This window comes from Pinus tabuliformis, chromosome 5_2, assembly GCF_031772625.1.
Source record: "Pinus tabuliformis cultivar Carrire ecotype Pingquan chromosome 5_2, CPIR1, whole genome shotgun sequence".
Taxonomy (NCBI): domain Eukaryota; kingdom Viridiplantae; phylum Streptophyta; class Pinopsida; order Pinales; family Pinaceae; genus Pinus; species Pinus tabuliformis.
Genome location: NC_142306.1, coordinates 214,340,727 through 214,354,563, shown reverse-complemented (window position 1 = coordinate 214,354,563; position 13,837 = coordinate 214,340,727). Strand labels below are relative to the sequence as shown.

The 13,837-nt window shown below is 40.9% G+C and overlaps 1 protein-coding gene across 1 annotated transcript; it reads right to left on the bottom strand.

Moving 5' to 3' along the window:
• Positions 1-6,557: 6,557 nt before the first annotated feature.
• Positions 6,558-13,084, bottom strand: LOC149158308 (uncharacterized). Its single transcript, XM_089433943.1, has 2 exons — positions 12,412-13,084; positions 6,558-9,430 (listed from the first exon to the last, which is right to left on the bottom strand). The coding sequence occupies exons 1-2, from the start codon at positions 13,082-13,084 to the stop codon at positions 6,558-6,560; spliced, it is 3,546 nt and encodes a 1,181-aa protein (XP_089290069.1).
• Between the last annotated feature and the right edge of the window lie 753 nt (positions 13,085-13,837).

The window sequence follows — 13,837 nt, the reverse complement described above, 5'->3', positions numbered from 1 at the left end:
TAATCATAATAAGTATAATAAAAGAGAGATGTGTAGTTCATAAATCCTTAGTATAAAAGTAATATGTGGCATTTAAAATATTAATAATAAAAAATAATTCGATGTAGGTATTGATATGTGTTCAAAAATATATTAATGACAAAAAAACATTTTAATATGACAAAGTAAACCATAAATAAAATATATCAATGTTAACTATTTATATATTATATAAAGTAATTGAAAAATAAATAAATTATTGTGTTTAAAACATTTTAGATAGTCTCACTATTATAGATTTTGGTCATTTTTTCAGATATATTTTTGGTCACTTCTGTCTAAATTTTGGCGAAGATTTTTTTTGAATGGCAAGCTTAAACTCTGTAATCTACAAAATATAAGTGTCTAAGGGGATTTTCAAGGCATTGAATCCATTTATGCATTCAAAAATTCAAATTATATATATATATATATATATATATATTAATATTGTTTAACTATTACCTGTCAATTCTATATTAAACCTTTAAATAATCACAAATCTCAAAACACATAGAATAAAAACTCTCTCCATATGGAGTTATTAACTTGTAACATTGATAGTTCCAATATAAATCCACCTTTTATTAATAAGAATTGAAGAATTTTATTCGTTTATGATTAACATAAAAATATTTCATTTTCTTTCTCTATATGTGCAAAATTGATATTAAAATACTTATTTAATATTAATATTGATATTCATGTACTTTATTGAAAGCGCACATTGAAATGATTTTAGATAGTAAGGGATTTAGATGTCTTCCTTGTAGCGGAAAGTAATACGAATGCGCAATATTTTGGATATAGAAGACATAGTGGAGTGTTTTTTTAATTAACTAAAAGTTGAAAATGATATATTTTAACTTTAACAAGGAAATAACTAGCAATTTCCCCTAAATGTGAAAAGGTATACCGAAGGAATAACATATTTGGAACTCGATTATTTTGAAAAACCAAATCACTAAACATTAAAAACTCTTATTTCTAATAAAGTAAATATTATATAAAGGTCAATAAGGCCAATGACACATTCCCTAGGCTGCACAATGGGTTTGGCCTCTCTAAACTCACTTTCCAAATTTCTGTCAAAATATTTGCCGACCCTATATCGTTCCAACATCCATTCACCAATTTCCTATCCTTCCAAATTTCATTGATATGTCTTCCATTCATTGGAGTTTTGGTTCCATTTTAAAATGGAGATGTTTAACTTCTATGCAAGTTTCAAATCTAGTAAGAAATTTGTTAGCATGACATTTGGTGTTAGATAGAAGTAGTCGACAAATTTGTTTTGTTTAGTTTAATGGAGATAGGGAAATAGTCTGCAAATTTGTTATTGTTTTTTTATTATTATTAAAAGGTATTTAAAACTATTAAAAGTGTAGCTTCCAATCTTCTGGAAGTTCGAGAAAATTAATATACATTTTTTGAAGATAAGCAACAAGTTAATTGAAGTTAAATATAATATTCCTATATGAATAGGAAATAAATAATTTAATGGTTAGCCCATGTTTAAGGCCCGGGTCTACTGGAAGACATATAGTTACTCCATTTTCATTACCCAACTAACCCATGCATATATATTGACTTATTATGAGATGCACAGTACCATTCACGTGCATTTAACATTGTTAAAATATGCCCCATGATTTAAGAGAATGAAGTTCGTTGTTACAGTTGTAATTTCTAATCCACCATGGATGGTATTTGTTTGCACCAAGTAATTCTATGAAAATGAAACAAAAATGATAATTTCGAGTCAATACTAATCTTGGCTTTATTATTCTATTAATAATTGGATCTACTAATTCAAACGAAAATTCAGTTGATGGGATCAAAAGTTTTATGGCATGGTAAAAATCCTTCAATATATTCTGTGGTATTGGAGACTGGAAGACTAAAATTTCCTAGGAGTTGAGAGAAACAAAAAAATTGGATCAGAAGTTTTATGTGTGGACTTGTTTTGTAGTAAAAAAAATTGCAGCACCAACGAGAAGAAATTCCCTGCCTTGGTCTTCGAGACACAGAACTGTGGCAACATAAGTCGTAATTACACCAATCATTGGTAAAGAAGGGGGAACTGTAGCTAGGAGGACCAAGCATTTAATTGTTCCATCTTCGTAGACTCTCACCATATGGGGAACCTTGATGACTATAATATATAAGGATGATGACAACGACTCCATAGGCACATGGCATAGGTTTTGGTGTATCTACAGTTGAGTTATGATGAGACCAAAGCAAGCTACATTTTCAATTAGATTTCCAAGGTGTGGAACATTGTTCACATAATGAAGCAAACTCATTATTAACACATTCCTCTTCCCCGGCATTGTGATCTGAAAATGGGGCACTAAAAGGCTTCTTATCAGGCTTACAAGAACCTCTCCCACTCCAAAGCTTATATATTCCCAAGATCTATTCTTATGCTTGACAATTTGTGGAATTAAAAGAACTTGAAGTAGGTGTATGCTTTTGATTGCCCTTAACTGTTTATTTGCTTTAATTTTATTTGCTTAAAACTGATATGTAGCATATAAAAATGAAACATTGCGGCAAATAAAAATCATACACATAGCAAAAAGATGCAACAAGTAAACAAACCATAAGACAACAAGCTTAATATGGAGTTCACCCTGATATCTTGGGCTACGTCTCTGTGAGCTCTAGTCAACTCGACTAGGCTCTTTGGAATTATGGATGAATCTTTTACAAGTTCCACACTCAACTCCAATAGGTTACGACTGAACCATTGGGCTCAAAATAACATTTTTATCCCTGACCGTTTGTCTCTATGGCTCTTAGTTCTTGGCTCTGGCTCTCGGCTCTAGCTCTGGCTCTAGCTCTTGGCTCTCACAAGCTACTGGTTTTGCTTGACCTCCAAGTGATCCTCTGCTTCTGAGTCACCCCGACTCTGTAGACTGCCTCCTCTGGGCTTACACCCAGTGTTCAAGCATCTTTGAGCCCCTTGGGCTTCTCTGCACTTCTCTTGAGCATAACTTTTACTCTTTGTGTTATCAGTGCTTCGCTTGACCTCCAAGCGAATATCAACAACCTTCAGCCTCCCTGTCAATTGAGCTCCCTATGCTTTTTGTAATACAACAGTTACAGTCGCCTCCATCATTGAAGACCGACTGTTTCATTACAAGAATCCATTTACAAATAGAAAGGGATTGGTGGGCATGGCCAACCGATCATTTTGCCTCCTCTGGCCAAAATAGCCAAATAATGGAAATACACAGGAAAATGCATTGAGTTGTTTAATCAGAACTCAAAATGCATTCATTCGCATTGATAAACCTATCGGGTCTGTCTTGCCATTGCACATCGCAATCGCATAGGTGGAATACTTAAAACCCAAGAAATGGCCAAAAACATCAATACATGGGAATACACTGAAAATCTAAAAATCCGGACTTCAAATAATATGCAATCACCCCTATAAGCCTTTTGGGTCCGTCCTTTCATTGCATATCGCAATTGCATTGCGTATGGCCAAAAACCCAATACACGAGAAAATATAAAGAAATCCCTAATTCAGGATTTCAAAGTATATTCAATCACATTTATAAACCCATCGGGTCCGTGCTTTGATCGCAAATCACAATCGTTGCAGGCATGTGTCAATGACCCTTTATGTGGTTGCGATCGCCGATCGCTGATATCGGTGCATCACATATCGCAATCGCAACGGCCCAATGGACTGTGCAGGCGACATATATATATATATATATATATATATATATATATATATATATATATATATATATATATATATATATATATATATATATATATATCATCGATGCCGATCAACGATTGTAGTTGCATATCGCTCGTCGCAATGTCGGCATATCGCATTTCATCTTACCCAGGGTTCCGATATCGCATGCAGGCCTTCCTCCGATGCGATATATCAGAGATTGCTAGTCGAGGGTACTTAAGGCCTTTGGTCTAAGTCCCCCCTTTGAACCTTCCTATGCGATTTTTCCATAGAAAGCCTTTATTTCTCTTAAGTCCCATTTAATAAGAAAATGCCTCCTTTTCAAAGGACAATGGGCAATTTTCTTTTTACAATATCTCCATCTGGAGTCCGTTTTAGCCCATTAAAATTGTGTTAGATCCATAATGAAGAGATCTATGCAATGATACTATTTCCGAGAGCATCCTTTGACTTTCATTTTCCTCTATGAGGAACATTCATAGACTTAGAAGTCTATGTTAGATCCGTTGTGGATCACATTGGAAACTTGGGAGCATCAACATCTTCATTCATAATTTCTAAAATATCACCCATGCTTCTTGCCGATATGCACGAAAATACCCCAGACAATGAAGCAAATTGGGCATCGAGAATCACAAACGAACATGGAATTAGAGAGAACAGATCCCTCTTCTTGGAAGCGCACGCTAGAGCAAGCTACATATGGTCACAAATTCTAGTGGCAAATTTCATTTAAAACTTCCTGTACCCCATAATTTCCAAGATAAACTGTCTAATTAGTTTAATACTTCGCTGCTGATTGGCATCCATAAAAATCCACATCAATTCTCAAATCTATGATGCAAATCCCATCTCCAATGCCCCAACGATGTCGTGGTCCTCCTAGCGGATTGTGTATGTTTTGGGATCATTACTTTATCAATCAAAGAGATTTTGAGTGAGCAATCATCTTCAAATTATTATACAACATATCATTATGGTAGATGACAAGTAAAATTTAGGTAAAATATAGATTAGAGTAGGTAAAATAGCATAAGTTTGAACAAAATTTGGTGGTTTTGGGTGCTCTCTTATTTAAGAACTTATAGCTCTTTATGATTTCTATATTTTGCACTTGGGTACTTTTAAGTTCAGTTGTGTATGAAGAACATATGAGTTTTAAGATACTTGTTGTATCATATAGTGGGCACTGTGGATACTTGTTGTAAAATGGGCTCTACAAAATAGTTGAATTAAGACCTTGATTTTGGGGTTAGTATCCATCTCGATACCGTGTATACTGCAAAATCTGTGTAATACTGAACTGAAGCTTTGAATTTGAGGTCAAATTCCATTTGGTCACTCTGCGTACTTTAAGTTGTGAATTGGATAATGCAAAATATTGAAGCTAGGCCCTTGAATTTGAGCTTAGTCTGAAATTTTTCCTTTGGGGAAGAAGAATTTTAATTATTGTAAATGGAAGGCCTAGTTGGTCGGTTTGAAAAAGGAAAGATTATTTTGGGGCAGAATAAAGACTTGTAACTTCTTATTGTTTTTTTTTTGTGTAAATAAGCTTTTGTATTAACAAGTAAAACATATAGTACAAAACTTCTGCCGAGGCAGATTGCTGGCTGCATGGCAAGCCTTACTCAGTAGCAACAGATTGAAAAAGGAAGAGAGAGCTATAGAAGACATAGAGAGAACTAGAGCTGCCTAGAATAACACCACGCAGGGTGACTTGGTCCCAAAAAAACTGATTATCACATATCTGAAAAACACAGTAACAGAAAATATAGCAGAGTCCCACAAAGGGACAGGGAAGACTAATCATGGTTGTTGGGAGGGGTTGCATGCGCCTCTCTGTGCCTGGGGGCCTGGGCCTGGTGGATGCACGACGGACCTCCCTTCGGCGAATCAGCGGGCTTGCTATCCTTCTCAATGACTTTCTGGAGGAGCTTGATCAGAACAGAGAGCTTTTTACTAATAGAATCCATCTCCTGATGCAGAGCGCAGAGTTTAAATTCGCTGCTTTCGACCACAGCTCTGTGTTCCTTTGTCATCGTGGCTGCAAACTGCTGGAGGGTGCGAAGTTGCTCCGCCTGTTCCCCCTGAACGTCCATTGCCTTTGCCAAGATGGTCTTTATACGCCATGATTCGGCCTGAGTGCGGACAAATTGGGTTGCTCTAGTGCTGGGCGTACCAGGGTCATGCAACCAGTCGACTTCCTGGCTGAGCTGGTGATCCGAGAGCTTGGCTTCCTCTTCCTGAGCAGAGGCCTCCAAGTCTATAATTTTCCTCTTATTCCTCTGAGATGTTCTCCGCTCAAACAATTCTCGGGCTGTCTACAGATCTTTGTTTGCCGACTGATTTCGGCTGCTATTGCCCGCCATGAGAAACCTTTCGTGACTGATTCTCTCCTGGATGCAAATGCAAAAATGGAGACTCTGCCTTCTGAGCGCATGAAACATGATGCTCCAATGGAGAGCAGGAGCAAATATATAGAAATTGGCGGGGAGGTTTCGGGCTGGGGAGTGGATCGTGGTGTGATCCTTGCCTGTCCGATCACCATAAATGTTATTGTGCAAAAAATTGGAGGGGTTTTTCATTGATTGGGAATGTTTGCCTTCGCCGCCTCCTGCTCGATCTTGAGTGTGCCACGTGTCCCTCCGTCCAGCGCTTCTGCGTCGGGCTATGTCATCCTGGATCATGTTTCTGTACAAATCCCTGTAACCTGCTATATTCATGAATGCCCTCAACCGGCTTGTCCTGCGGTAGTTGTTAGGAGTTGATGGCCCCAGTCTCGTCGGCCTATCCATGTACTTGTGTAAGATTATTAAACGGAATGCTGACCTGCCCTTTCCGCAGCCACTAAATCTAAACGAGCGAGTTGAGAGCATCGGTCTTTTAAATGATGATTTTCCACCATTTGCCAACAGCTGTCCACCATTTCAGCTGGGTGTTCGATCCCGTGGTTAGCCAAGTGGTCGGCGACCGAATTTGCCTTTCTCCTTACCGCTTGGAAGATGAGGCCTTTCATTCTTCCAAGCAAATTCCCAATATTGTCTGTGACCATGGACAGGCGCCAGTGCTTCGTTACTTTGCTTATTGGAGTGCCCCTGTATATTTTCTTGGCCACTGCTATGGCTATCTCAGAGTCGCCCTCAATTACTGCGTTTTCTGTGTGATTTCTATGAAGGATTTTTAACCCCTTTTCCATTGCTGCGAATTCCATTTCGTTATTGGTGCCCTCACCCAGAGCTGTGCTGTAAATATGGAGAATTTCGCCTGAATGGTTTCGGATTATGCCTCCTATACCAGCTGGGCCCGGGTTTCCTTTCGAGGCCCCGTCGAAATTTAACTTCAGAAAACCTTCAGGGGGCCGAGTCCATCCTTTTAGCGTGCTGTTAATGTTCTTCTGTTTGGCCTGGGGGACGAGACTTTGGCCGGTGCAAATGTTGAAAGCATTTAAGATTCTCTGTTCCTCTGGCGAGATTCGTCTGGCAGGGTCGGCTTTACTTTTTACCAGAATTAATTGGCGGATGTTCTGGAATAAGGTAATTCTCAAATGTTCAAAATTCCTGTGTTCGCTTTGAAAAATCCTTCTGTTTCTTTCTTTCCACAAAGTCCAAGTAATAAAACCTGGTAGAGCTTTCCAGATATTGTTGATTTGAGGATTTTCTGAATAATTGCTTGGCCAATTGTTAATAGTGTTGTGTATGGAGTCTAAATCTCTGCTGTTTTGCTGCATGATAGCTTCTATCTCTTGCCAAATGAGGTTCGCCCACTCACATGTATTGAATAAGTGGTTCATGGTTTCAGCGGCTTGGTTGCACATAGGGCAAAAAGAAGGGCCTTCAAATCCCTTTTTCTGCAGGTTTTCCCAAGTGAGGGTCTTTCGCCGCATGAGAAGCCAAAGAAAAGTTTGAATTTTTGGCCAGAAGAGGGGGTCCCAAACCTTGATGAACCAAGATGCGTCCTCCCCCTGCTCTGTGAATTCCATCTGCCTTCTGGCTTCTTTGAGATTGAAGTTGCCATTGCCCTTCAGCCCCCATCTCAACTTGTCCTCATCTGCGGTTATTCTGATTTTTCTTTTGTTTAGGATTAGAAGCAGGTTTTGAAGGTTAATGTTTTCTTCATTAGGGTTTGCTGCGGCTGGGAGGGCCCATTCTCTCCATTCCTGATCCTGGCTATCAGGGTTCCAGTAGTGATGGACGGAGTGCTTTCCACTGTTCTGACAGTTAATTTTGTACGCTGCAAGATCTGGGTTTTCAAGCTTTGGGTGCTGCTGCCAGGAGTCTTCCCAAAAGAGGGCAGATTTCCCATTCCGGATCTCCCAAAAACTGTGTTCTTGGATTAGATTTTTATTCTTTTTTGCCAAATTCCAAATTGGGGAACCTTCTGGCAAAGCCTGAAGTCTTATGAGGTCCTGGTCTCTGCAGTTGGGAGTGTATTTCTCTTTCCAATGTCTGGCCCAGGGGAGGTTAGTCTCCTTCAGCCAGCGCCACCACAGCTTCGCTCCACCAGTATTGTTGCTAGTGTCGGGGTCGATTAGGTTTAAACCTCCAGCTAGTTTTGATTTACAGACCTTGTCCCAGGCCACGAGAGCCCATTTCCTTTTCTCTGCGCTGCCACTCCATAGAAAGGATCTTTGAATGGATCGGATTTTCTGCAGGATTGCTTTAGGCGCCGGGAGGATAGAAAGCATATATTGAGGTATGGCCTGAAGAATAGCTTTAGTTAAAACTAGGCGTCCCGCAAAATTAAGTGCCCTGTGAGTCCAATGTTTGCATCTTTTTTCCATGTTTGCTATGAGCCTTTCCCAGTGAAGCTTTTGCCAAGGCTTAGTGGTGAGCGGAGCTCCCAGATACTTCGAGGGAAGAGAACCTTTTCGAAAGCCTAGGATGCTGGTAAGATGGTTCTGAATTGAAACATGAGTATTAAAGAAAAATATAGTCGATTTGGAGTGGTTTATGTCCATACCTGATGCCTTGCTGAATATAGATAAGATGGATTTGAAAGCCTTGGCATCTTTGATCGTTGGAGAGCCATGCAGCATAGTATCATCGACAAACTGTTGGTGAGTGGTTGCAGGTGTGGAGGGGAAAGGGTGCAATCCATTAATTTTCCCTTCTGTTTTGGCTTTGTGAATATATATGCTGAGCCCTTCCATGACTATCACAAAAAGGAAGGGGGACAGAGGGTCTCCTTGCCTTATGCCGCGAGTAGGATAGAAGGGGGCCGCGGGGGAACCATTAACCAGAATAGAGAAATTTGTTGACTTGACAAGGGCGAGGATCCAGTTGATCCACCGAATGTCGAATCCAAAAGCACTTAAGGTGGCCTCCAGGTAATTCCAATTTACTTTGTCGAAAGCTTTTGAAAGGTCGAGTTGAATCATCATACCAGGGATTTTTCTGGATTGTAAAGTATGAATCATCTCCTGAGCCAAGAGGATGTTGTCCAGAATTTGTCTGCCTTCCATGAAGCCTGATTGCTCCTCTGAGATGATGTCAGGGAGGATTGGTTTAAGCCTGTTAGCAATGACCTTAGAAATAATTTTATAAATCACGTTGCACAGAGCTATGGGGCGAAACTTTTCCGGAGTTCTGGCTTCCTCTTCTTTGGGGATTAGGTCTATGAAAGTAGAGTTTAGGGCTTTAAGAATTGAGCCAGATCGTCTTGAATCTTCAACTACTTCCCATACCTCTGTTCTGACAGTTTGCCAACAAGCTTTGAAGAAGTTTATGTTGGAAATAATACTGAGAGGGGGGGTGAATCAGTATTATATAATTCGTTTAATAAATCTTCTTTATTTGTTCTTTGAATTATTTTTGCATGTCAGTACCATAAAATAATGAACATGAACAAAAGAAACAGATAGTCACACCAAAGAACACAAGATGTAAGGTGGAAACCCAATGTGGGAGAAAACCACCTGCTGCAATATGTCTCTATCTTCTTTCAAATTAGAAACTCCTTTTACAATGGTTTTGTACTGGTGCAGTCCTTTACCAGTACGCAGGCTGCAACCTGCAGAGAGCTACAACTCTCTCTCGTTTTCCAGTCTCTCCTGGAAGGGAGCTACAACCCCCTACTTCTTTTCATACAAGGACCACTTTTCATAAATTTTCAAACTGGATCCATAAGCATCAATTGATCATCAGGTGTAAGAGAATTACCCAATCAATTGTAGTAACCAGATCAACAATAATAGGACCAAACCCAGAACACAACAGTGATAAACAAAGATTTTAAGAGAAGGAAGCACCCTGCTCAACTGCTAGCCTGAGTCCGGACTCACCCTGCTCAACTGCTAGCCTGAGTCCCGGACTCACCCTGCTCAACTGCTGGCCTGAGTCCCTGGACGCACCCTGCTCAACTGCTAGCCTGCGTCCCGGACGCACCCTGCTCAACTGCTAGCCTGCGTCCCTCGCACTGAGTCTATTGAACTGCCTGCGTCCCGGCGCACCTGAACCCTTCTGCGCCTGCGTCCCGGTGCACCTGAAACTCTTCGCTCCTGCGTCCCGGCGCACCTGAACCCTTACTGCACCTGCGTCCCTCTGGGCATAGATGATTTCAAGACTTCAGAAGTAACCCAGACAATCAGATCCACAGATCTGAACATGCGCCAAGAGATCTCGGTCCATTAATAGATTCGCCTTGATTAGATCTAGACCAGATCTCACCCCATAAGATATTCAACAAAGACATACTCAAACCAAATGATCTCCTTTGCTTTATATAGGCAAGCTCCTCCTCAAATCAAGGAACAATACCACGAGCCGACACCTTAAAAACACAATACCGTCGGATAGATACCAGGAGTAAATCACAAGAAACCCCCACGTGTGCTTTTCTCTGCCTTAAAAAGTGTGCATTGGGTGGACGCACCTTCTGAACGGCTGGACTGTGTCCCTGGACGCGGTCTATGCATGGATTACCTGCGGGTATGCACTTTCTGAAAGGTGTACCTGCTTCCTTCTTAAAAGTTTCAATAAATTAAGAGATGATCATCAATCTTTGCTGCTGACATGAAGAACAGTGATCTACCACCTGAATGGCTTGCCATCAAGGACAACACCTGAACCATAATGCCAACAGTTTATAGTAAAACCATCAGGTCCGGAGCTTTATCATTTGGCATGTCCTTAACAGCCTCCTCCACCTCCTCCATAGATATCTTTCTTAACAAAGAGGCATTTTGAGCTGGAGTGATGATTTGGGGTATGGCCTGTGTTATTTCCTCTCTGTCTTCCGAACGATCTTCTTGAGATTCCTGGGAAATTTGCTTAAAGTGGCTGGTAAGCAAAGTTGAGATCTCATTGTGGTTTTGAATGACTTCTCCAGATGCATTGGTAAGCTTAAGGATTTTGTTTTCCCCCCTATAATCCATCGTCGATCTATGGAAGAACTTTGTGTTTTGCTCTCCCTCCTTCAACCATTGGATACGAGACTTTTGCTTCCAAAGGATTTCTTCCTGTTGGCAGCGAAGCTGCCATTGCTGCATAAGGATCTTTTCCTGTTCATTTGAGTCCTCCCTGTTAATCCCCGAAGCCCAGTCTTTATGAATTTGACTTAGGCGGTCTTCTATATTGTGCTTTTCCTGGAAAATATTACCAAACTCGGTTGTATTCCAATCCTTGATTTTGTGTTTGATGTACTTGAGTTTGGACTGAAGTTTAAACATTTTGGTCCCCCTTACATTTCTGGGTTCGTCCCACCATTTTTTCAACAGCTCTGGAAAATTTGGGTGAGTTAGCCAGAATTTCTCAAATCTGAAAGGCCTGTTTTTGGGAGTCTCTAGAAAAGCAGCTTCCAGGGCGATGGGCCAGTGGTTTGATCCCCCACTGGGGAGGATATCAGAGTCAACGGTTGTTCCTTCCAGTAAGATGTTTTCTGAGATCAAAAAATGATCAAGGCGAGAGGCTATCCTGTTTTCTCCTCCTCTTCGGTTACTCCAAGTGTAGAGCCCATTTTTTGGGGGGATGTCGACCAGTTGGGCGGATTCCATGAAATCAATGAAGAGTTCTGAGTCTTTGTTCAGACGCCGAAGGCCTCCTTTTTTTTCCAGGAGGGAGGTAATCATGTTGAAATCCCCTCCCATTATGATCTTTGAATATTTGTATCTTAGCTTTAGCTTCATTAGCGAGTTCAGGAAAGAAATTTTATCTTCTAAACGCTGAGGCCCATAGACATTTATACAGAGGTAGGTTTCAGAATTACCTGTTAATTGAAATTCTGTGGCGATGTATGATCTGGTAGCTTCCATGGAGGTGATTTCTATTACTCTGGAGTCCCAGAGGGTTGCAATGCCTCCTTCCCATCCGTGACTGGCTATGTCTATATATTTGATAGTTTTCCCTAACTTTTTGGTGATATTCTCCAGCTGATCAGTGGCACATTTTGTTTCCTGAATGAGCATAATATCTGGCTTTTCCTGTTGTAGCTTCCTCTTGAGAAGGCGTTGTTTGACGTGGCTGTTAAGCCCTCTTGTATTCCAGGAGATGATTTTCATTGATAATGATGTGGTTATTGGTAGGACAGGAAGGCGTGTAAATCCTTCATTTTTCCTGAATTGATCATAAAGATACCCAAATCATGAAGAACCTCTCCATTCGTCCTTCAGCCTCTTTTCTTATTTTTCTTCCGTCCTAATGAATGAATAAAAAGACTTTTGGATTGGTTACCTGTGCATTTCATGATTCCTATTCTTTTCTTTTGCTTGTCTAGCACCGCTTGTTGTCTTGCTATGAAGAGGTCGCCGATCTTCTTTATTTCTTCCTCCGGGATATTTTCCAACCCTTGTGTCCTCCAGTGCTTTTCCATATCTGACAGGTTTACCCCTTCTTTTTCTAGAACTTCATTGAGTTCCAGGTCTTCGCTTCCCCCATCGCTTGTTAGCATGTCTGTGTCTTCATCTCGTTCATCTGCTACTTCATGCGTTTGTATTGCTGTGTTTTCAGTGGTTTCCTCTGCATCCGTTGATCTGTGGTCTGTCTTATTTTTTTGAGGAGCTTCTGGAAGCCTTGTCTCTTTATTGTTACCTTCCGAGTCTGCTTCTGAGTCCAGAATGCTGAAGGGATTAAGAGTTATGCTGGGATCTGTCACTGCTTTGTTTACTCTTTTCCTGTAGGTCCTTTGTCGTGATTTTGGTTTTTTGAAAACCTCCTGGTTCTTGGCTGGCTGCTCAGGCTTGGCTTCTTCCACTGGTTTGATTAATGGGCATTTCATTACAAGGTGACCGTGTTCATGGCATTTCCTATAGCGGAAGGGGATCTGTTCGTAGTCGATAGCTTGAAAGTAATCTTCGTCCCTGAACTCTAGCCACAGTCCTTCATGTAAGGCACATGAGACATCCATTTCAACGCAGATCCTGGCACAGGAAGTGTACTTCCTTTGAATCGTTGCCTCAGAGGCTTTAATGAAGGTACCAAGTCAGTCTCCTATGCGCTTTAGAGTTGCTAGGCCCCAATAATCTATAGGTAAAGAGAAGAGGTGAATCCATATAGGGACTTGGGTGAAGGTTTCCTTTTCAGGAACGAAGTTTGCCTTCCAAGGCCTCATGTAGAGGCCAGCTGATGAAAGGAAGTAAGACCCTCCATCGAAGATCCTATCTTTGTCTTCTAGGTTAGAAAAGACAACAGTAAAGAAACCTTTAGCTCCGAGATGAAGTCTGACATCACCTTTTGGTCGCCAGTGTTGCTTGATCCATTGGCAGAGAGCTCTTTCTGTTGGCCACAGACCCATAAATTTACAAATGATTGCATGCTCCATCATGTGGTCTCTGTAGGCCTGAATGTCTGGATCTGAGAAGACCACTCGGAGGGCTTCCTTCTTTTTGGGTTTGCAGACTCCTTGCAGGGTATTTTTAGGGCTGAGGTTGGAAGCTTCCGTTTTATCCTCGTTATCTATGGGGCGTTTTCCCTCCCTGTGTTCCTTTTCTTCATCTGAGGGGGCGATTATTGGGTCAGAGCTATTTTGGCCTGCTTTCGGTTTGTTCCCGTGCTTCTCCTGCCTGTTGCTGACTTTTCCTGGCATTTCTGATCCGTGATTTGGATCTTTTTGCCCCTGGGTTGCTCTGCCGCTACTTGTCCCAGAGCTGTCTTTTCGAGC